General features: G+C 42.4%; 1 protein-coding gene across 31 annotated transcripts in view; it reads right to left on the bottom strand.

The window, feature by feature from the left end:
- Nucleotides 1-25,230, bottom strand: part of LOC143988164 (IgGFc-binding protein-like) — a 210,093-nt gene that overhangs the window by 168,788 nt on the left and 16,075 nt on the right. For all 31 annotated transcript variants that reach the window (XM_077487525.1, XM_077487520.1, XM_077487524.1 and 28 more), the window contains exons 2-15: nt 20,658-20,701; nt 18,652-18,804; nt 16,901-17,163; nt 14,970-15,051; nt 12,660-12,743; nt 11,971-12,215; nt 10,904-11,187; nt 8,664-8,941; nt 7,632-8,233; nt 6,988-7,543; nt 6,569-6,768; nt 5,784-6,164; nt 5,393-5,679; nt 2,270-2,541 (exon numbers count right to left, since the gene is read on the bottom strand). In XM_077487525.1, coding sequence (XP_077343651.1) covers nt 2,270-2,541; nt 5,393-5,679; nt 5,784-6,164; nt 6,569-6,768; nt 6,988-7,543; nt 7,632-8,233; nt 8,664-8,941; nt 10,904-11,187; nt 11,971-12,215; nt 12,660-12,743; nt 14,970-15,051; nt 16,901-17,163; nt 18,652-18,804; nt 20,658-20,701 — 3,731 coding nt within the window. The remainder of the gene's footprint in view (nt 1-2,269; nt 2,542-5,392; nt 5,680-5,783; nt 6,165-6,568; nt 6,769-6,987; nt 7,544-7,631; nt 8,234-8,663; nt 8,942-10,903; nt 11,188-11,970; nt 12,216-12,659; nt 12,744-14,969; nt 15,052-16,900; nt 17,164-18,651; nt 18,805-20,657; nt 20,702-25,230) is intronic.

Below are 25,230 nucleotides of genomic sequence, written 5' to 3' on the forward strand. Positions count from 1 at the left end.
TAAAAAAAAAAAAAAAAAAAAGCGTGGGGGTTCCCCTAAATTTAATTACCAGGCCCTTCAGGTCTGACATGGATATTAAGGGGAACCCCGTGTCAAATTAAAAAAAAAAAATTACGTGGGGGTCCCCCCAAATATCCATACCAGACCCTTCAGGTCTGATATGGATATTAAGGGGAACCCCGCATCAAATTTTTAAAAAAAATTGACGTGGGGGTCCCCCTAAAAATCCATATCAGACCCTTTATCCGAGCACGCAACCTGGCAGGCCGCAGGAAAAGAGGGGGGACGAGAGAGCGGCCCCCCTCCCTCCTGAACCGTACCAGGCCACATACCCTCAACATTGGGAGGATGCTTTGGGGGTCTGTGACCCCTCAAAGCACCTTGTCCCCATGTTGATAAGGACAAGGGCCTCATCCTCACAACCCTGGCCGTTGGTTGTGAGGGTCTGCGGGCGGGGGGCTTATCAGAATCTGGAAGCCCCCTTTAACAAGGGGACCCCCAGATCCCGCCCCCCCCCCTGTTTGAAATGGTAAGGGGGTACAAAAGTACCCCTACCATTTCACAAAGAAAGTGTCAAAATGGTTAAATAAGACAAACACACTTTTGAATGCAGGTTTCCGTTACATCAGAGGGGGCGGGGTCACCCACACCTCACTGGGGAACCCCTGGCTCCCTTCACCAGCGTCAGAGGGGGCGGGGTCAGGTGACGGGTGGCCCCACCCTCCTAATATAAGAAACGTCAGCGCTGGGCTCTCTGCATTGTCTCCGGAGTGGAGACAGAAGAAGGATGTATGGACAGCGCTGGACTGAGAGATCCCCCGTCGCTGAATATGATCATCCATCGCTGGACCCCGGAGATCCGTCGCTGGATAGCAAGAGTGGATTAGCACCGCTGGAATCTTTTTTTTATTTTTTTCATTTTTAATAAAGGAATTTTTCAAAAGTGTGTTTGTCTTATTTAACCATTTTGAAACTTTCTTTGTGAAATGGTAGGGGTACTTTTGTACCCCCTTACCATTTCAAACGGGGGGGCGGGATCTGGGGGTCCCCTTGTTAAAGGGGGCTTCCAGATTCTGATAAGCCCCCCGCCCGCAGACCCTCACAACCAACGGCCAGGGTTGTGAGGATGAGGCCCTTGTCCTTATCAACATGGGGACAAGGTGCTTTGAGGGGTCACAGACCCCCAAAGCATCCTCCCAATGTTGAGGGTATGTGGCCTGGTACGGTTCAGGAGGGAGGGGGGCCGCTCTCTCGTCCCCCCCTCTTTTCCTGCGGCCTGCCAGGTTGCGTGCTCGGATAAAGGGTCTGATATGGATTTTTAGGGGGACCCCCGCGTCAATTTTTTTTTTTAATTTGATGCGGGGTTCCCCTTAATATCCATATCAGACCTGAATGGTCTGGTATGGATATTTGGGGGGACCCTCACGTCAATTTTTTTTTTTAATTTGACACGGGGTTCCCCTTAATATCCATGTCAGACCTGAAGGGCCTGGTAATTGAATTTAGGGGAACCCCCACGCTTTTTTTTTATTTATTTTTTTTTTTTTAATCAATGAATGAATGAATTGTCGGCTAATACAGAGAACACTCATTGAGTGTTCTCTGTATTACGGAGACCCGACAATTTAGCCGCAAGTGATTTTAAAAGACTTTTTTCCTGCACAAATGACACTTTGTGCAGGGACAGTTCTAAGCACCAGAAACATGCGCCCCTTCACAGGCATACTATAGATACCCCCCAGCTACGAAATTTAAAGGAATATTACACTTTTATTGATTCACTTTAATCATTATTAAAATCACTGCTCCTGAAAAAACGGCCGTTTTTAAAACTTTTTTTTGCATTGATCCATGTCCCCTGGGGCAGGACCCAGGTCCCCAAACACTTTTTAGGACAGTAACCTGCATATTACCCTTTAAAATTAGCACTTTAGATTGTGAACGTTCGAGTCCCATAGACTTTAATAGGGTTCTAAAGTTCACACGAAGTTTAGGTCTGTTCGCAGGTTCTGGTGCGAACCGAACAGGGGGGTGTTCGGCTCATCCCTACTCTTAATTAAAAAAGTAAGTAAAGCTAAAATAACAACTGCTTATCCATCTGTGCCCTCACTTGTATTCCACAACATTGCTTTGGCCAGGCCAAATTTTAAGAAAAGTCCAGGTCTAAATTCTGATTCTTTTCCGATGTACATTATGAAATGCAAGAGGGGGCAGTGGTAAAACAGTCAAGTAAGTCAAGTAAGAAAACAGTCAAGTAATTCTTTCTTACGGCAAATGGTGTTCTCTCTCCAGTCACCAACAACGATACCGGTATTTTCACAAGCAGCAGCATAGGCCTCTAAAGCATTGCAGAACTGATCTTGGTTTCCTCCAGTTGCACACAAGTCATACACACAGTTCTCAAAATATATCTGAGGAAGAATGTGGGGGTGACAGTCCTTGAAAGGTCCATTGCCTGCTAATATCAGTATACATTCGTCTTCATAATTAATCTCATCAGTGGGATCACATGGTGGTGGATCAACAATGTCATCTTCACATCTAGGGAGACACACATTGATGTAAATTTAAATACTTATCTTTCACTACATATTTTCCTTAGAAACAAACTTAGAACTGTGCACTGCTTCCTCTGCATACAAAACTGGTCATGGCACAGAAACACTCAACCTGTTCCTTCCTCTGATACATTTTTATCCCCGGTGGGGCTGATTCAAAGATTCAGAGGAATGAAAAAACAGACTGTCTCTGTGCCATTTGCACAGTTACTGTAATGCCGCGTACACGCAATCAGACTGTCTGGCGGACTTAGCCCAGTGGACAAACCGCCGTACTTTGAAGCAGAGGTCAGCTGGACTTTCCTTCGGCGGCGAGACTGACACGTCGCTGGCCCCGTCACCTGGTATGGACTTAAAGGGGAAGCCCTACACTGAAAAAAACAGCGTGGGGGCCCCCCCAAGGTCCATATAAGACCCTTATCCGAGCACGCAACCCGGCCGGTCAGGAAAGGGGATGGGGACGAGCAAGCCTGGGACTGAGCCATACCAGGCCACGTGCTCTCAACATGGGGGGTGCTTTGGGGAAGGGGGGCCCTACGGCCCCCATCCCAAAGCACCTTGTCCCCATGTTGATGAGGACAAGGGCCTCTTCTAGACAACCCTAGCCGCTGGTTGTCGGGGTCTGCGGGCGGGGGGCTTATAGGACTCCGGTAGGCCCCTTTAATAAGGGGGCCCCCAGATACTGGCCCCCACCCTATATGAATGAGTAGGGGGTACAATGTACCCCTACCCATTCACCTGGTGAAAAAAATGTAAAAAGAAAACACCACACAAGGGTTTAAAATAATTTATTGCACAGCTCCGGGGGTCTTCTTCCGTCTTGGGGGGTCTTCTCGCCGGACTCTTCTGCTATCTTCTGCTAGCTCTTTTACTAGCGGAGGAGCCCGGCTTTCTTCTTCGTCGCCGTCCGGGGGGTCTTCTTCTGACTTCAGGGGTCTTGTCCCAGAGGATGCTGGGACTGTAACATCATAATGGGTGGGGACATCACCCAGTGACCCCGTCCATTGTCCCTATATAAGTCGCCACACACAGCGTCCCTGTCATTGCGGCCAGAGACAGCATTGAGTCAACATCTCAAGGAAGAAGAGAATAAGAAAAGAAGAGAAGACGGCGGCGCTGACAGCAGCCCGGCAAGAAGAACCGAAGAGGGGGGGGACAAGACCCCGAAGTCGGAAGAAGAGGGCGGCAACGAAAAAGAAAGCCGGGCTCCTCCGCTAGTAAAAGAGCTAGCAGAAGATAGCGGAGGAGTCCGGCGAGAAGACCCCCAAAGATGGAAGAAGACCGCGGAGCTGTGCAATAAATTATGTTAAACCCTTGTGTGGTGTTTTTTTTTTTTTTCACCAGGTGAATGGGTAGGGGTACAGTGTACCCCATACTCATTCACATAGGGTGGGGGGCCGGTATCTTTAATAAGGGGGCTCCCGGATTCCGATAAGCCCCCCGCCTGCAGACCCCGACAACCAACGGCCAGGGTTGTTGGGAAGAGGCCCTTGTCCTCATCAACATAGGGACAAGGTGCTTTGGGGTGGGGGGCCGCAGGGCCCCCCTTCCCCAAAGCACCCCCCGTGTTGAGGGCACAGGGCCTGGTATGGCTCAGGAGGGGGGGGGGGGCGCTTGCTCGTCCCCACCCCCTTTCCTGACTGGCCTGGTTGCGTGCTCAGATAAGGGTCTGATATGGACCTTGTGGGGGACCCCATGCCGTTTTTTCAGCGTAGGGCTTCCCCTTTAAGTCCATATCAGGTGACGGGTCCAGCGACGTGTCAATCTCGCCGCCAAAGGCGGCGACAATGACCTCCTTTGCTAGTCCCGGCTACCTGGAGCTGCGTTCAAAATGAACGGACTTTCCTCCGTATGCGGGAAAGTCCGTTCATTTCAAAAGTCCGGCGAACTAGCACACAGACGGCCGGATTGTCCGCTGGCCTCGTAGCCCGGCGGACAATTTTTGAGTCAAAACTACTTTCTAAGTCTGCCGGACTTTTGGGAAAAAAAGTCCACCAGAGCCCACACACGGCCGGATAGTCTGATCGTGTGTACGCGTACGTTTTATATGTGGTAAAAGAATTAACGTGTGTCTGTACATTTGTGCTTTAGTTCCTACTGCAAAGGTGATGTGACAGAACCCAAAGTTCTGACGGCATTTACAGTTGGATTGTGACACAGGACCTCAGAGTGGTGTTGAGGAACGTTGAGTAAGAAATAATTCCCTTAATTTTAAATGTCTTCAAGCATGTAATAAAAATAATTTAACAAACATGAACCTCTTGAATAACTAATCATGACACCAATAAGTGATACACCCCTAAACTGGGGTAACCCTGAACGATTGAATATTATATTGCATTTGTTCACTAAAATGTATTTGAATGTAATTTTATTGAAAACATGGGTCTGACAAACAATTTTTCAAATATCATGCAATGTAAAAAATTGCAACTACTGTCACTGAATTCTACATGGCCTTTACTTTCAGTAATTATATATTGTCTTGGGGGTAATTTTCAAAAAATGCAGATCTTTACATGAATAAAAAATAGTGTGAAAAATATAAATATTTGTCTCTCTTTTATTTTAAATATGTGTGACCTATATGCATGTTATCCATGATATGGAGTGTGTCAGTAGCATCTCAAAATGACCAGATATTACAAAGAGCATAAAGGTAAGTAACATGGCTGCAAAGACAAATGTACTAGACAACATACAACCAGAGTTTTGTTATAGAAAATTGATAACTAGAAAAGTCCAACACAAACAAATCCCAGAGGTTCGGGGCCCTTACAATATTTGCTTTGAGCATTCGTCACCATTAATGTGAATATTTTGCCTATACTTACATCCATCCCACATCAGGAACACGCCAGCTGTTTCCAAAGTCATTGGATGTGGGTGCAAGCACACCTTCAGGTGTAAGAAAATCATCTTGTTGGGTACCACTGTACGTGCCACAGAGACCACACAGTTTTCCTTTAAAGTTCTCATTAACTTTAACAAACAGTTCATGGTCACCATTAAACTTAACTTCAAGACCAAAGTTGGTTTGTAGAATAACAAATGCACCACTTAAACCTATTGAGATGCCAGGTGCTGGGGTAGTAGGCAATGAGACAACAAGTCCATTAATCTAAAAATAAAATAAACATAAATTTATATTTATAAATATCTTAAAGATTAATTTGTAGGCAGAGAGGATCAGCATACATTTGTTGTCATTTAGTGTGTCATTACCTCCACCACTTTGTTTTTCCCCAGAATGATGTTAAGGTCATTGAAACTGATTGCAACTGAGTTTATAGCTGTCCAGGTTAAGCTTCCTCTATGCTCATTTCTTGTAGTAATTGAGAAGTACACACTTGTGTTTCCACAGGTCTCCGCAACTGTATAGTTACAGGATCCTTGGAAATGGTACAATTTACCATCAAAAGTTATGTAATGTGGATCACCATAGATATGGCAGATGGAGGTATCAGCGGGGAAACAAGCCTTAATTCCATTCTGTACTTTGCACACCTCATCAGGGGCGCAAGGCTGAGTAGTACAGCTCACATGATTGTTCCCTTGACATGTACACCGACTTTCACAGTCACCCTTCAAGAATATTTCATTTTTCTGCAAAAATAAGATGCAATAATAATTCATAATATGTTAATACACCTTATTCTACCCAAGTGTAAAAAAGTAGATTGCTGCAGTAAGTAAGCATATTATTAAATAATGTAATCCCTTTACAACAGAAATTAACTTGAGAGCTCTTATTTTAAAATAATGGGAACATACCCTTTACATTAGTCTATTATTTCTATGGTTGAAGGAAAAACTCTGTTGTGATTGGTGATTGGTTATTACACATTACCTCAATTTGCAAAATACACCCCACACTAATAAATATGCTCATCGTCTTGTAATCAAGAATATTTAACAATCTTCTACTGTTCAAATACTGATATACCTATATATGTTTAGAATGATCACCAAATGAAAAAAAAATGTAACTAAAATATAACATCACTTACCTGATAGTATTTGCCATCATAAAAGCATCCACATTCACTGACAGGAACGCAAGTGTGACCACTGAGCACAAATCCATTGTCACATTCACAAGCATCAGTACAAGGCCTGTTGCAGTTGTTTGGAGCACTCTGGTCTGTGCATGTCGCTGGGCAAGCACTAGCACATGGATTGTAGTGACTATTGGTAGGGCATGGAATGGCTGAAAAAAGGAACAAAATCCATTTAGTATCATAGTTAATAAAGAGAAAGGAAATCCATCTTTATAAATTGTACACTGAGATACATTTTATTTTTAATCTTAACTAAATATATATGTGGTATAACATATAACTTTTTACATGATTGTATATGGTAAAATGCTTGAAAACTCCTCAAAGTATTACATTTTTTTTTGTTGGAAAAGCTAATGAACACTTACGGCAGAGAGAAGAGTTTCTCCAGGTAATGGGGACTCCTGCTCTTTGACAGGCATCAGCATAAGCTTCCAATGCTTTACATAAAGTGCCAGCACCAAGAGCACACAGATCATATACACAGCTGTCCAAGAAGCGGTCTGGATTGATCACTGAATGACAATCCTTAAAAGGACCTCCTTTACTGTTTAACAAACCACAGAACTGATCGCCTGAATAGAGTTCCTCTGTCTCTGCAGGACATGGTGGTGGAGGTGGTGGAGGGCTTGTGTTACATAATGGATCATCCACCTGCCAGCTGTCTCCCAGTTGATTGGAGTTCTGGGCTAACTCTCCATTGGGCATCAAATAATCATCATGTCGGATGCCATTTAAGTTGCCACACATTCCACAGGTTTGATTGAAATATGTAGTTGGGACCTTAACATCCACTGTATGGTCAGTGTCATAAGACACAGTGAGAAGGAAATCAGTCTCCAGAATAACATATCGACCACTTTGTTTCACTGTCAGAGATCCATTCACTAAGATGACAGGAAGATTTGTCCAGATACCATCCACCTCAAAATGAACAATATTTGTTAGATCTTAAGCAACAATTGATTCCTTAAATATTATGAAAGATTACAGAATGATATAAGAAACTTACCAAAACACGACTTGGCTCATCTTTAACTATGGTTATTGTATGATCATAAACTTCAACAAAAATTTTCTGTATCCATGACACTGTTGGATTCCCATATCGATGCTCATTCTTTCCTTCAATATTAAAATATGGCAGAGATGTGACATTGGTGCAAAGCTTTGAAAGAGTATAGGTGCAAATTCCCATAAAATGATGAGTTTCCTTATCAAAAGTGTTGTAATGCGGATCTCCATATATAACACAGTTACCAAATGTGAGATCATAGCAGTCAGGAACTCCGTTGTTTATGCCACAGTGTTTTCCAGGTGGACATGAAGCAGAATTGCACACTAAACTACCACCAATAGAGGGACATCTGCATTTAGTGGAGCAAGTATCATCAGTCCAGAACTCTGAGCCTACAGGGTAATGTTTATCATCTTCCCAGCATCCACATTGACTACTTGGTACACACTTGTTATCATAAAGGACATATCCCGAGTCACAAACACACCCTTCTGTGCAAGGAAGATTGCAGGTGGATGGTGATCCTGGATTGGCGCAAGTAGCTGGGCAAGCTGTTCCACATTGCTCATAGTGACTGTTTGAAGGGCAATCCAACGCTGTAAAATATAGCATAGTAAATTTAGTTCTTATACCCAAAATATGCTTACAGTCTTACAGAGATCTTTATTAAGAGTAAATAACCAAGAGTGGAAATTTGTTGAATATATGACAGTAGAAAAGACAGCAACCCATTAATATAAATCAGATATTTTATACTAAACAGTGAAAGTACTGCTACACATTATAAACATAAACACAGACCTCCACACAGAAAAAAATATGTAATATACCTAGATAGAAAGTTTTAATGTGACAATGCTTAACAAAGAGATCAGAATCAAATGAAGATAAACAGCCCAATAAAAGAATAAGGAAAACATAACAACTAAGCTGAGCAATACATTTGGGAGACAACAAAATTATATTGCTAAAATAATTTGTCTTTAAAACTGCAATTTCCAGAGCAACTACCACATTTGCACTTACGACAAAAGGTTGCATTTCTCCACGGCAGCACTACGGCGCCTGCCTCGTGACAGGCATCTGCGTAGGCCTGAAGATGATTGCACAGGATATCAGGGTCTAGATGTAGCTCACACATGTCAGTAAAACAGTTAAAATAGTACTCTCTGGGATCCACAATGAGATGGCAGTGCTGGAAAACACCATCAAAAGGAAGCATCTTGGCACAAGAGTCTTCAGTTTGAATTATATCTATTTCTTCTTTTGTGCAGACGGGATCAACTTTAATGGCTGGTGCACAGCTGGAATGCCAAAGAGTTTGTTATTTGCAAATTATAAATCTTTCAGCAGTATTAGTTTCTTAAAAAACAAAATGTTGATTAGTTATAAGTACAAGTTTTGTTGTCCCTGGCTCTGGTCTCCCTTTCATACTGCTTGACAGAAAGTTGTACAGAAGTTTTTGAAAAAATAGTATCATTTCCATTTTTAATAATATGTTCTATTTTAAAGGGGACTAACTAAATGTAGCACTTTGGCCTTCCTACATGCTGCCTGAGACTACACAAAAAACTAAAAAAAAGACCTCTAAACCAATTTCAATAACTGGAGCCCTCAGTAGAAAGACATTAATGCCAAGTCTTTATCAATTACTACTGTTACTTGGCTAACACAGGAAAATATTCACACAAAAATATTAAAGCAATATTAAAGTCTGTTTTTTTTTAACATGTTATACTTACCTGCTCAGTGCAATAGTTTTGTACAGAGCAGCCCTGATCCTCTTCTTTTAGGGTCCCACGCCGTCACTCCTGATCCCTACCTTCTGCCGGGTGCCCCCACAGCAAGCAACTTTCTCTGGGAGCACCCCAGCAGGCGCGCACCTGAGCCGTGGCTCTGTGTGTCCGTTCACACATGGAGCTGCAGCCTGGGCCTGCCCCCTGTGTCTCCTGATTGGCTCACTGACTGTGACTGACAGCAGCGGGAGCCAGTGGCCAAAAGCCAATAAGGAGTGTGAGCCCCCAGAGAAAGCTCTCATGGACATCACTGGATTGAGAAGGGCTTGGGTAAGTATTGGGGGGAGGGGGGGCTGCTGTACACAGAAAGTTTTTTACCTTCATGCATAGAATGCATGAAGGTAACACAACCTTGTGCCTTTACAACCACTTTAAATACAAAAAAAGTTTTTAAACTCAAAAGCAAACAGCAATTTTATAACAAACCATTTTTTTTTTTACATAGCAAAAACCCACATATAAAAGTATACCTAATCCCATAAAAGGCCTTATATCAAGGATCACAAAAGCACTGAGAACACTCTGGTCTCTGTCCTTGTGTATGTATAACCAAACATTTTATTTCCCAATGTTGATAGAGTAGATAATTATTAGTAATTTTTATTACTGTCTGAAACCCTGCTAAGTAGATTCATCCTCTCCATTAGCCCTGGTGACCATTTCCACTAATAATAAAAGTGATGGGAAATTCACATTTTTAACTTGCTCTGTCAAAAAACAAGAGGCAAGGGACAATCTACCAGAGACACCTGTTTCAGTGACAATGGTCTAAGATGGGCACTCTTCTCAATTTGTAGAGCCTTCCTCTCAGGAAGTAAAGGGGAAAGGAATTTTCCTACTTCCCTACTCTAAAAAAAATAAAATATTGGCTATACATACACTTTAGGGATGAATTATTCCATGTTGCCTGCAGCTACAGAACATGTATATAATAATATATAATACAAGAGTGCCCTTTTCCGCTTCATTGCCCCTTACGCCAGTGGTAGGAATGTCAGTGTTGCATGTTTATTCTGGTACAACAATCGGGCCATTCCAATATAAAAGAAACTGGTTTGAGTATCTTGGGGCAGAAAGGCTTGTGCTCCATAAACTAATTTTTTTTTTGCTTCTGATTAAGAATGTAAGATTACAAATGTCTAATCTTGCTACTATTGTTAATCCTGTTAATAAAGAAACTGATTGGTCTGTACAAAATACAATACAAATGCATCATGACCCTTCTGTGTAGAAGCATACCAATATGTATTCCAAGACTAATAGCCTGAAGGGCATAGAGGGCCAGTGCAAAAAATATAACACAAATAAAAAAAATGCCATACAGATGGAATAGGGTCTTTTCCTTTAGCTTTGAGGGCATAAAATGTATAAATCCTGTATATAAAATTCTCAGGGAATGCCTTAAAGTCTCAGCAACAGTGTACACTGGCAGTACAAAAGATCAAGGTGTCTTTAGAATGTTGTTCTTACCTTGTATCATTGGTCACTTGCCAGCTGTTGCCATAGATTGATGAATCGGTCTCTTTCCCTCCATCAGGATTGAGGTTATCATCACCCCTATTTCCATTATAATTGCCACATACTCCACAAACTTTTTTTTCAAAGATTTTGGAAAGAGTCACTTCAACTCTATGATCTCCATCATATTTGACTCGTAGTCCAAAGGCAGCTGTTACTTGAACATATTGACCACTCAGTCCAATATAAACATCTGGAGATAAGCTCACTGGAAGCTGCTGTACCAGTTCATCCACCTAACACATAACAACACAATATAAAAATGCTCAGGGACTTTAAGGGTAACTCCACTTTCATGCAAAAAACAAAATTGCAAATCAAAGAAAACAATAATACAGCAAGTACAATTGCTATACAAGTCATAATGTAATTGAATGTTATTAAACAGTTCCTCTCCTTTTCAATCTGCAGCTCTGTCATTTTCTGCAAAATGCAATACAATATGGGCACCCCAGCCAGCACGCTCCTGAGCCGTGGCTCTGTGTGTCCATTCACACATGGAGCCACAGCTTGTGGCTCAATGCGAGCCCTCTGTCTCCTGATTGGCTCACTGACTGTGAGTGACAGCAGCTGGAGCCAGATGCTCTGTACACAGATGGTATACAGAACAATCCCCAGAAATGTAATTTCCTGCTTGTGTGATTGGCAGGAAATGTCAGGGCCACAAGGTAAGTCTTTTATGTCAAGACCAGAATTGCTTTTTACAAATCCCATATACAGATGCCTTTTTGATACTATGATATAAATAAAGGACTACTAATTTTTAAGAAACTATTGTCATTTGCCTTGAATATTACCTTGCTGCTAAAAAAAACCTAAGGGATTTCCTAAATTCCTTCAATTTAACAAATTGCGGTGTTCAGCCTTAACAACTATATATATATATATATGTTAGCTCTTCATTTTATTAACTCTCCCCCACTATGTGCACACACTTGTGTTACTACTTTTGCTACTTTCAAAATGCCTCACATTTGATTGACAAAGGCTATGAAGAAACATGTGGATGCTCATCTTACCTTTACAAGCTTTTGTTTTTGCAGACTTATTTTGTAACTGTGAACATATACTGTGACTTCTTTCACATATGACACACGTGTGTTTCCTCCTCTGTATTCATGTCCAACTTCCACATTGAAATATGGTAAGCTGCTGTTGACCTCACACAGTTTTGTAAATGTATAAGTACAATTTCCCATGAATGTATGGGGATAGCCATCAAATGTAACATAATGTGGGTCACCATATCCACTGCAAGATCCTCCTGCATTACAAAAAAAGTATGGGGTAAATACTGTACTGTATATGTTAAAGAAGAAGGGATTTGCCCTATATGTGATGATTGAAACAAACACAAGGTAATTTTAAAAGGCGTGGGAACTGTTCACTCAGCACAGTAAATAGTCATTGAGGTTAGTAAAAAAAAAATGAAGCTCTATCAATTTAAATGAATCAAACATATGCAAAAATTCTGGTATCGATTTCTCTTTGCACATGATGGGAATTCACTGGTTCACCTTATTTATAAACATTAATTTTGCAGTGTGAACATACACTTTGAAAAGAGAATCATCTCTTCTCCTTTAGTAAATCCATTTTCACGTCTTAAAGCAAAATTATGGAACTGTAATAATGATATAACTATGCTTTTAGTTCAACTAAATTACATCAAAACATTGGAACAATAAAGAAAAGAGGTAAAAATTACCTGATATAAGAGGAGGAGATGTTGGCAATGTAGAGGGTAGAGAGCTTGGATTTATTGTTGAAGGAGGAGCCACAGTTGATATACCTATAAAAGAAATGTAATTGATTGTAATGTAAAAAAAAAGTCCATTATAAAGTAAAATTGCCTTAGAATAATGTTGTAAAACAAGTCATGTTCACTAGTATTTGCTTTTTGAATTGTGTGATAAATATGAGAAATCTGTAAATTACAATATAGTACTGAGGGGTACAAATATGTTACAATTGTAAGGAATTCAGTTAAATTTGAAGGGCCAATTCACAACACATGCAGCCCAGTGATTTTTTTCTTCAACAAATACGCATGGAAAGTAGGTGTAGCGGATGACATTTGGGACCAAATGTCATACGCATTTAAATTTTGTTTTTCCTCATAACAATAAGGGTTCTGAGGGTTAATTATGTAGGTTGGCCTTAACACCAGTCTGGCCAGGCTGTGTTTGGAAGTTCTGCCTGGTCATGTAAACGGTGAGGTGCACATGACAGGCCAGAACCAGGTCTGGTTGGATGTTTAGGTATCAGCCTTCTCGGAGCCAATCAGTTGGAGTGCCGGGCCCTCTGAGGAGTCTGGGAAGGGGTACTTAGGGGGGTGTGGGTCACGTGTTAAGGGTCAGAGGTGTTTGCGAGACCCTTGTGGTCTGTTCTGGTTCCAGGACCAGGGTAGCCCCATGAGGGGTCCCGGTCACAGGGTGTTCAACATCCTGCAACATGTTCCTGTCAGTGGCCCATGATAGACCTGCCTGGTCTGGGGTAGGGATCCATCTGTTCCCGAGTCTCGGAACCGGCCAGTCCAAAGCGCAGTAACTGAAGGTGATTCAAAGTGTCTGGGTGTGCTCTCAGCTTGGAGGGACACCGCAGCTCATACAAGTGACCGGGGGGAGGACTCTTCGGAGGAGGGCCAGCAAGTGACATCCTGAGAAGTGCCTGGTCACTGAGTTGGGAAGGACATTGTCAAATTCACACTTTTCTAGTCCCATTGAGGAAGCGGGAAACGTTCCAGGTACGGCGGAAAAGGTTCCTGTTCACCTTTAGTTGATTGTTTGAGTTTTGAGTCAACGTGCTGACTGCCATGATCTCTGGCTAGAGATCTGTTCAGCCTTGAAGTACCCAGCTGGGAGTGGCTACTCTCTGGGTGGAAATAGAGACTTTGCTAGACCTGCAATTCAAGATGCCTGAGTTCTTCATCTGTGCCCTCTGCTCCCTAAGAGACTGTGTTATGTGAAAGTTCTTGCTGCAAAATAAACCTTTTAAAGAGGACTTCAACTGTGTCAGTGTTCGAGTTGTTGGGTATCAACCCTGGGAACCCCTAGACGTGGAAGAGCAGGCCAGGAGAAGGTAACTGGTAAGCCCCTGCAACGGTTTATGGTCGCTACATAGGTTATAGGGTTTCCAATGTCATATTTCACACCAGTGCGGTCAGTTCCAGGGCGTTCCAGTTCCAGAAAAAAAGTAGAACATGCTGCATTTTTCATGCACTGGACTGTACTGGAAGGTGGTAAAATGCATCAAAAATGTACTGGAATGCACTGGAAAGCATCAAAAATGCATGACAAACACACCAGATCCCAGTACAGTGAAAAACAAAAAAAAAAAAGGAAGAAATCATCTGGAATGTATCCGGAAATGTATAAAAAATGCACCAGAATACATAAAAAATGTGTTTGTTTTTATATATGTTTTTAAACGTACATGCAAAAATGCATCTAGAATGAATCTGGAGTGCATTTTCATGGTGTGAACCAGCCCAAAATCACCATAAGGGCTGGTTCACCCCCAAAAAATGCACTCCAGATCCATTCCTGATGCGTTTCTGCATGCGTAGTTTTAACATGTTTTTGGTACATTCCAGTGTGTTTTTGGATGCATTCCAAATGCTTTTTTTTATTTCTTATTCCTGGGTTTTTTTTCACTGTACTGGGGTCTGGTGCATTTTGTATGCTCATTTGATGCCTTCCAGTGCATTCCGGTGCATTTTTTATGCATTTTTTATGCATTTTATGCATTTGTTCCAGTACAGGACTTACTTACTCTACTTTTTTTTCTGGAACTGAGCGCACTGGTGTGAGATATGCCATTGGAAACCATATAACTTACCTTGCATGCATTTTCAATGCAGAAAAAAATGCACTTGACTGCATGTGGTGTGAACTGGCCCTTTTTATCACATTTTCTAGTTAAATGGAAGTAGTACATGTTGAAAGGAAAGTCATTTTACTACAAACCATCTGTTTAAATGCTAACTGGTAGTTTATGAAACACAGTAAATTCATACCACAAGGTCCATTCTTCACTCCAATGTTGTCAATTGCTATATCTCCATATTCTGTTAGCCCTCGAATAGCTTCAAAAATGACCTGTTAGTTAGAAGAACAGCCAAAATGTCAGGGGAGAGACATGCCTACTGTCAAAGAAACAGTTAGAAATATGTTAGTTGTCATTGCTAATACTTTCTGAAAATATTAGTTGCTTGATGTCATGATGATATTAAGTCGTTAATACTTTCTGATTCACTGATCAGTTGAGGTATAGGGATAGGTAACTCCAATTTGTATATCTGTTGCGTGTTTTCTGAGACTAGAATCACTGAAGCAAAATTTAGCCAGGTGACTAGCATCAGCAGCAGTATTAGGCCTCATCTTTCTTTTGTAACATGTGTGCTTTTTTCCCAGGAAGGTGAGGGTACTTTACCATGCACATTCATGTTTGAACTCTAACTCAAATGATAATTGATATTAGAATATGCTGTAACTGTCTATATGTTTAAAAAAACACCAAAATATCTGCACAATGGATGTAATTCTCAGTTAGTACAGTATAATAGAATATAAATGATAATCAGCACAGCAATTATCATTAAGGTATGACTGGACTCATATTAGTGGCCTTTGGCTGTGACGTCACTAGAGGGTGCTATGTCCGACTTCTAAGACCAAAACTTTTGAAAAAAAACTCTCTCTCTATTTTTGGTAATTAAAAGGCCAGGACAGCACAACACCGCCAGGTAAACTAATTTTTTGGCACAATTTTTGGAAAATTAAGTAACATGCTGAGGTGGTTAAAACGTGGAGTTTGTAACAGTACACTACATACAGCACATCGTTAATATACAGGACATACACAGGGAAAGAAAGAGATGAACGGGTTAATATAAAGGTCACGCACAGAGGAAGATGTGTAGGAGAAAAGGGCCTGCATGCCTTTGGAGGCGTCTTAAAGAGTCGACGTACAGCTACGACGTCTTGGCAGGGGAGCCAACCTGCCACAGTATAACTGCAGTGGCTGGTCCAGAAGTGGTTAAAGACTAATAAAAAAAAAAAAAAAAATCTAGCTTCTTCAAAACATTAAGGCCAAAATGTATTTGGCTACATATCTTTGGTAAAAAAATTCCCAATTCTACAAACTATGGTATATATACTGGAATTTATTTTTGATACTAGCAATGGCGGTGATCAGCGACTTTTAGTGAGACTGTAATAGTGCAGCGAAAATTTGACACTAACTGATACTGGGTGGGAACTGACCAACTGTCACTGACTTCACCAGTGACACAGTAATCATTGATAATATTGTCACAGTACTAATGACACTGACTGGGAAGGGATTAACTCCTTGGGTAATCAGTGGGTTAAATGTGTTCCAAACAAGTGTTAATGTGTGTAATATGTGCTGCTTTTTTACTAAAAATCCCTGCTACTTTGCAGGGAGAAGAAACAAAGAGATTGTTCCCTCTGTACAGAGCCCCTGTGTGGTTTGTCAACACAGGACTCTAGGCTGTGACATAGACGATTAGCAAACCCTGGCCATGAATCATTAGCTGGTACCTGCTGAAAAAATCTCACTATGTTAAATAATAGTTCCCTGTACCCTGGTACATTACTGTGCCTGTAGAAGTTGCCCATCTGCAATACAGTCCTAGAAGACTAAAGGGGGCCATTTTGAGCTTTGGATAAAGTCATGGATGCAAAGAATTGCTATTCGGTTTTCCATTGCTGTCTGTAATACAATTGAGATTTTTTTGTTCCTGTCTGGATGATCACCCCAACTGGGAAGCAAACAACAATACAACTCTGACAAAACTTCTAACCTTTCCCCTTGCTTAGTGAAGCTTACAAAATATTGTTCCCCACTGTTTCAGCTTTAAAGTGATCTTTCCACAATCAAATTTAAATAAAAATATAACTTTAGAGAAGTACAATTTTTTACCTGAATAGAGTTCTGTCCTGGTGATAGAATTGTCACTGAGCCATAAAGCCAATCTGAACCTTGGTGTCCTGTCCTTTCCCAAACTTCTTGTATGCCTGCGCCATCTTTTACTATAACTTTTAACTGATGTCCAGTTTCTGTTCCACTCATGTGATACCAAAAATCTATACATACATCATTACGGATGGACAAGATTGTGCTGTCAAGCCTTTGATTGTCCCCTGGGATGAGATTAGTTGCCTCTTGATAGAGGTAATAACCAACTTAAACAAAAGAAAAGAGTTATTAGCATGGGAAATTGTATGTATCATTGCCTACATTATTAGAAGTAATATTTGTTTGTAACTATATATCACTTCAAATTGGCATGGTTTCCTTTTAAACATTCTCATCATTTCTCATAAATGCAGGAGCCCTAGCTGGAGAACTCCTAAAACTGTGATAAGATATAGAAAATCATTACCCCTTTTATCAATAAACTACATGAGATGTAACAAAATCTTGACTAATTTGAGTTTCACTATTTTGAGAATAATGCTCATTAATCTCTCAAACTAACTGTGGAAAAATCGTGTAGGGGGACAGATAATAGTAAAACTATCTGTCCTGCCAAACATTTTTAAAGGAGAAGTAGGGCCAAAGCTCTTCTGACCCTACTTATCCTGTGGATCACAGGAGTGCACTTAGTTCTGAACTCCTGTGATCCAGCTAAAATCCACTGTCAATAGCAGCAAAACAAATACTCTTGTGCACAAATGTGTTGAACAGGCAATCCAAAGTTCAGAGTGGATAATATCTTAAGCCTTGCTGCCCTCCAGGATAGGTGTATCCTAGCAGTCAAAAAAGAGAATAGAAAAAAGAGGGCGTACCAGACTTGTGTATTATCCTTTGATATATTTATTAAAAGAAAAAGTATTAAAAACTACTCACAAGGATGACAATCCATCTACTGGTAGCAGTCTCCATATCCTAGAGAGAGGACGTGCGAGCCACTGCTGGCTGATGAGTTTCGAAGGATTACTTTCTTCCTCAGAGCCTCATGATCTCTCTCTAAGATCTGGAGACTGCTACCAGTGGATGGATTGTCATAAGCCAAAGACTGTTACATTGTGGTTTTCTTTCCATCCTTGTGAGTAGTTTTTTAATACTTTTTCTTTTAATAAATATATCAAAGGATAATACGTGAGGCTGGTGAGCCCTCTTTTTTCTATTCTCTTTTAAAATCCGCTGTCGGCTGATGTCACTTAGCCAGTTCAGTCTCTGGAGGGATCCCAACTTTAATCTCTAGATCAGGGGTCTCGAACTCGCGGCCCTCCAGCTGTTGCACAACTACAAATCCCATCATGCCTCTGCCTGTGGGAGTCATGCTTGTAACTGTAAGCCTTGCAATGCCTCATGGGACTTCTAGTTTCACAACAGCTAGAGGGCCACCAGTTGAAGAACCCTGGTCTAGATCCATCCAGATGCCTGGACTGGCAGATGGAGCAGCCTCAGAGTGTGCTGCTGAGAGCCTGAGCCAGCCGCTCACCTGTCCCACAGCACTGACAGTCACCGTTCTCTGCACACTGATGATAGAGAACTGAGCGATCAGTGGTCTTTGATCGCTTGATTCTCAGTCTTAGAGGCAGTGGGAACAGATGCAGTATTGGATCGATGCTGCATCCACCTTTGTGAGCATGACTGTGTGTTTTTTATCCCCCATGCTTCTCTTTTAAAAGAACAATGATTGTCATATGCTGAATTGATCTTACATCCATCAGGATAGTCCCCATTTGGACCTGTATTTAGTGTTGGCGTTTTTCCTTTTGCTCTGATCCAGTCTGCCTGATCAAGTTCACCATAGCTTTGCTTCCAGTCACAAAGTGGCCTAGCATTGTCATTGAAGTTGCAATAACTTATATAATCTGAAAAAAAAGTAAAAGTAAATAGTCATTAATTATTATGGACACGGCACCTGGTCAGCATGCCCTTACACTCATCATTATTATACAAAGCATCAACATTTACATTGAAAAAATGTATTATTTTTATACCCAAAACCTGGAGTTCTTATATAAATGGTTATTAAGATATTAAACTTCCCACTCATGTAAGCACACAGTTTTCATCCACGCGTATGTCCGTATAAAGTCAAAACGTGTAAGTGTCTGCACCACCGTTGTTGCCTAGTAACACCTTGTTTGTGTTTAGATTTTCTCCTGGCCTTGAATCAATCAATCATTAGGCAGTGGAGACGGCACAGTTGTAGAATGACCTTGGTCATTAATGATTCTGAACAGCTAAGGGCCAAGGTCATTCTGCATCTGCAAAACTACAAAAATTACATTTAAATTTCCGGAAATACAATAACATTGCCAGCAATACAAAAATGTTTAAAAAATGGCTTGGGGGTTCCCCCTATCCACAACAGGCCCTTTGGTTCTGAAATGGATTTTAAGGGGAACCCCACGCCAAAATAAAAAATGGCATGAGCCCCCCAAAATCCATATCAGACACTTATTCAAGCATGCAGCCCAGCAGGTCAGGAAAGGGGGGGCAAGAGCCCCCCTCCTGAACAATACCAGGGCACATGCACTCAACATGGGGGTGCTTTAGAGGGGGGCTCTCCCCCTGCCCCAAAGCACCTTATCCCCATGCTGATGCTCTGCTGATTTTGTCATCCAATCATGTGCAAGCTAAAATGCTGTTTTTTTATGTTCCTTGCATATCCCCCTTGGATCTACAGTGACTTTACTTCCAAGTGCACTTTCAGTGCAAAGTGGATTTTCCTTTAGTAAATAACCCCCACAGTCTCCTGCTCTTGCAGGCCAATGTGACAGTGTAATTACATAGGTTCCCATCCACTCACTTATATTTACCTTACTAGTACTCCTCTGTCACTTCTTCCTTTGTCGCAGCACATTACCTAGAGCTTCCAGGTAAAGGGGAGCATGTGACCTCATACACTGGCACATTGCTTAGGTCTAGCAGCCAATAGCTAAGCCTGTCACAGTACGGTTGATTTCATTGCTTCCTCCAGTGCCTGCCCCCAGCTAACATAAGGGATTTTAGCACTGGCTACATCGGGGAAGCAGAAATAGGGGAAAGGCTGGCAAGACACTGTCACTTTGCTCTGCATGGGCAATTTGAAAGTTTCCTTTTAAGTGAACAGTATCTACCCTTTTAATAAATCAAGCACATAAGTTAATGGTACCTAACTATCTGATACTACAAATATAGCATATATAATTATGAAGAGGTCATTATAAATGCCAATTACAAATACAAATTAAAACCAGGGCACTAGAAGAAATGTTATTGCAGCACCAGCTTCAACCATCCTTCCTTTTTTGTAATTGTGTGCACTTGTGTGCAATGTCCAATTTAAGCATCTTAATAGGAAACCTTCTCACTGCTACGTGACAGTGTTTAAAATTGTACCTACTATCTATTTTATTAAAAGAGAAAAATGGCTAAGGATTAGCTAAGGAAACAAATGATTACATGCTCACTATCACAGGGCAAAGTATATTTTTTATTGGAATCATGTGTTGCTGATTTACAGATATAGTCCACAGTAATGTTATTACAAAGTTTAGCATTAAGGAAAGTCATTCTGCTTTTTTTCTCAACCACTGATAACTGATATATTACTTTATAGCAATTACAATACATTAGGGGACAGAAAATTCAAAGGCAAATGAATACATACTGAATGTTATGGAAATATAAAGTATGTAAAGTAATAATAAAAAAAAAAAATGAAAATGATAATTACCAGCATAGGGAGTCCAATCATCTGATGCATCATTTTGATTCACACTGCAAAGAAAACGCACACTTGTCATTAAAATACTTTTAGTTCATTATTGCCTTTTTCATTAAGACCGTACTGATGTGATCTGCTTTATTTTGTTAATCTGAATTATACCTCCTAGTTTTCAGGAGTCATGACCTACGTACAGTAATTGTCCCTTTCTAGTAAAGAGGCATCAACCCATACATACTTACCACATTGTGGATATATAACATGGGGAAGGCACTGTTAGATTTTAAAGTATTACTAAACCCAGGACCCCGTATTCACTATATCTGGTCTTCCACTGTATTTAAATAAATATAAACTGTTAATACCTTTTTCTCATCAGCAGTATATAGCAGCCTTGTGACTTCTATCAGGGCCTGGTTAAAGCTTGCAGGAGGAGTTTTCATGCTGCACTGGCTGTCCTATCGTGATACAGGATCACTGACCTTCTATCTGGACAATGCTGATTGGCCCTGTGCTGATCACTTGCACTCTCCCAAGAAATAAAAAAACTCACAACAAACTGAGCATGTGCAGCCGGACTCCAGTAACTCTGTTTTATCCGGACATGTTTAAGAGGCATGGCAGGGGAGGGGGGAATCTGTGCATACAGGATCAAACAACCTTTTTACACAATGCAGAGTATTAACTCCTTAGGTTTCACCATGAGTATAGCAAGCATGCTTTACTGCATATACACACTGATTTTACTATTGTGGATTTAGAAACATTTTAAGAACATCTCTCTTCAGAGCTAGGCTTAACACACATTCATATTGTGGTAAATATAGGCAACCTTGGAAGTGGTTGGAAAATTTTACAGGTATAGACTAATGTATACCTGTCAGATTAAAGTGATATTAAAGGCTCTCTTTTCTCTTTTTTAAATAACAAACATGTCATACTTACCTGCTCTGTTCAATGGTTTTACACAGAGTAGCCCGCATCCTCCTGTTTGCGGGTCCCTCGCCAGGACTCCTGGCCCCTCCCTCCTACAAGTGCCCCCATAGCAAGCCTCTTGCAAAGGGGGCACCCAAGCAGTCTCGTTCCTTAACCATGGCTCTGTGTGTCCATTCACACTCAGGGCCATGTCTTGGTCCCACCCCCTCTCCTCCCTCCTTGACTCACTGGCTGTAATTGATAGCAGTGGAAGCCAATGGCTCCGGAGAGCCAAAGCTCTTATGCACATCTCTGGATTGAGATCAGAGTCAGGTAAGTATTGGGGGGGGGGGGGGGGTAAGTGTGACGGTAAAAAACCTTGAGCCTTTATAACCACTTTAAGTTTATCTCTCCATAGATTAACAATAGCTTAACAATTACTTGACCTTTGAAATTCTGCCTTCATTCAGCAAGTTTAATAGTTTAATTTGAAGTAATAATAATGTTGTTAATGCCTAGGTGTGGCGGTACCTCCATAAATCCTGTTGATTCCTGATATCATTAGGTTGCAATAATCATTTAAATGAGTTTTACTTATTACTGGCATTTTTTTGGCATTAGATCCTCATTTCCCTTTCTCTGAATTGTTTAAATGTCAATCAACCGTTAATCAACAACAAGCATATTGCATGTATCTCTTATTGTGCTTTAAGAGTCTGAATTATTACCGTATATACTCGAGTATAGGCCGACCCGAATATAAGCCGAGGCCCCCAATTTACCCCCAAAAAAACTGGCAAACTTATTGACTCGTGTATAAGCCGAGGGTGAGACATGCCTGTCCATCCCTGTGTGTGTGTCCGTCCATCCCTGTGTGTCCGTCCATCCCTGTGTGTCCGTCCATCCCTGTGTGTGTGTCCGTCCATCCCTGTGTGTCCGTCCATCCCTGTGTGTCCGTCCATCCCTGTGTGTCCGTCCATCCATCCCTGTGTGTCCGTCCATCCATCCCTGTGTGTGTGTGTGTCCATCCATCCATCCATCCCTGTGTGTGTGTGTCTCCATCCATCCATCCATCCATCCCTGTGTGTGTGTGTCTCCATCCATCCCTGTGTGTGTGTGTCTCCATCCATCCATCCATCCATCCCTGTGTGTGTCTCCATCCATGTGTGTGTGTGTGTGTGTGTGTGTGTGTGTGTGTGTGTGTGTGTGTGTGTGTGTGTGTGTGTGTGTGTGTGTGTCCAGCCTACCTTTGTCCCGAGCCTCCGTCCCGTGCCTTGCCTCCTTGCCTCCGTCCCGTGCCTTGCCGCCTTGCATCCGTCCCGTGTCGTGCCTTGCCTTGCCTTGCCTTGCCTTGCCTTGCCCCCGTCCCGTCCCGTCCCGTGCCGTGCCGTCCCGTGCCCTCTTCGTCGGCGGCCATTGTAAAGTTCAAAAGCTGCGCCGCCGCCTTCGCCTGTGATAGGCGGAACACTGAATTTCCCAGCAGCCTGTGTTCCGCCTATCACAGACGTCGTATCATCCTCGTCCGTAGTACGAGGATGATACGATGTCCGTGATAGGCGGAACACAGGCTGCTGGGAAATTCAGTGTTCCGCCTATCACAGGCGAAGGCGGCGCCGGAGGCGCGGCTTTTGAATAGAATGGCCGCTGTCTGTCTGCTCGACACGCTGATCGAGCAGGCAGACAGCGATGACTCGAGTATAAGCCGAGGGGGGCACTTTCAGCCTCAAAAAAGAGGCTGAAAATCTCGGCTTATACTCGAGTATATACGGTAATCACTTCAGCCCCGGAAGTATTTACCCCCTTCCTGACCACAGCATTTTTTGCGATTCAGGTCTGCGTTGTTTTAGCTGAGAACTGCGCAGTCAAGTGACGTTGTACCCAAGCAAAATTTACGTAGTTTTTTCCCCACAAATAGAGCTTTGTTTTGGTGGCATTTGATCACCTCTGTGGTTTTTATTTTTTGCGCTATAAACAAAAAAAGAGCGACAATTTTGAAAAAAATTCTATATTTTTTAGTTTTTGCTATAATAAATATTCCCCAAAAATATATAAAAAACTAATTTCTTCCACAGTTTAGGCCGATATGTATTCTTCTACATATTTTTGGTAAAAAAAAAATCACAATAAGTGTATATTGATTGGTTTGCGCAAAAGTTTTAGCGTCTACAAAATATGGGATATATTTTATTACCGTATATACTCGAGTATAAGCCGAGATTTTCAGCCTCTTTTTTGAGGCTGAAAGTGCCCCCCTCGGCTTATACTCGAGTCATCGCTGTCTGCCCGCTCGATCAGCGTGTCGAGCAGACAGACAGCGGCCATTCTGATTCAAAAGCCGCGCCTCCGGCTCCGCCTTCGCCTGTGATAGGCGGAACACTGAATTTCCCAGCAGCCTGTGTTCCGCCTATCACGGACGTCGTATCATCCTCGTACTACGGACGAGGATGATACGACGTCTGTGATAGGCGGAACACAGGCTGCTGGGAAATTCAGTGTTCCGCCTATCACAGGCGAAGGAGGAGGCGCGGCTTTTGAATTTTACAATGGCCGCCGACGAAGAGGGCACGGGACGGAGGCAAGGCAAGGCACGGCACGGGACGGGACAGGACGGGACGGGACGGGACGAAGGCAAGACACGACACGGGACGGAGGCTCGGGACAAAGGCTCGGGACACAGGTAGGCTGGACACACACACACACACACACACACACACACACACACACACACACACACACACACACGGATGGATGGATGGATACACACACACACACAGGGATGGATGGATGGATGGATGGAGACACACACACACAGGGATGGATGGATGGATGGATGGAGACACACACACACAGGGATGGATGGATGGATGGATGGAGACACACACACACAGGGATGGATGGATGGATGGATGGACACACACAGGGATGGATGGACGGACACACAGGGATGGACGGACACACAGGGACGGACGGACACACAGGGATGGACGGACACACACACAGGGATGGACAGGCATGTCTCACCCTCGGCTTATACACGAGTCAATAAGTTTGCCAGTTTTTTTGGGGGTAAATTGGGGGCCTCGGCTTATATTCGGGTCGGCCTATACTCGAGTATATACGGTATGTTTTTTTTTTTTACTAGTAATGGCGGCAATGTTTTTATAATGACTGCGACATTGCGGCAGACATATCGGACACTTTTGACACTATTTTGGAACCTTTGACATTTAGAAAGCGATCAGAGCTAAAAAATAGCCACTGATTACTAGACATGTGCATTCAGGTCTGGTATGGATATTAAGGGGAACCCCGCGTCAAATTAAAAAAAAATTGACGTGGAGGTCCCCCTAAAAATCCATACCAGACCCTTAATCCGAGCACGCAACCTGGCAGGCCGCAGGAAAAGAGAGGGGACGAGAGAGCGGCCCCCCTCCCTCCTGAACCGTACCAGGCCCCATGCCCTCAACATTGGGAGGATGCTTTGGGGGTCTGTGACCCCTCAAAGCACCTTGTCCCCATGTTGATAAGGACAAGGGCCTCATCCCCACAACCGTGGCCGGTGGTTGTGGAGGTCTGCGGGTGGGGGCTTATCAGAATCTGGAAGCCCCCTTTAACAAGGGGACCCCCAGATCCCGCCCCCCCCCTGTTTGAAATGGTAAGGGGGTAC

The sequence above is a fragment of the Lithobates pipiens genome, unplaced genomic scaffold (genome assembly GCF_037356315.1).
Source record: "Lithobates pipiens isolate NorthernLeopardFrog02 unplaced genomic scaffold, aLitPip1_a1.2 Scaffold_18, whole genome shotgun sequence".
Classification (NCBI taxonomy): domain Eukaryota; kingdom Metazoa; phylum Chordata; class Amphibia; order Anura; family Ranidae; genus Lithobates; species Lithobates pipiens.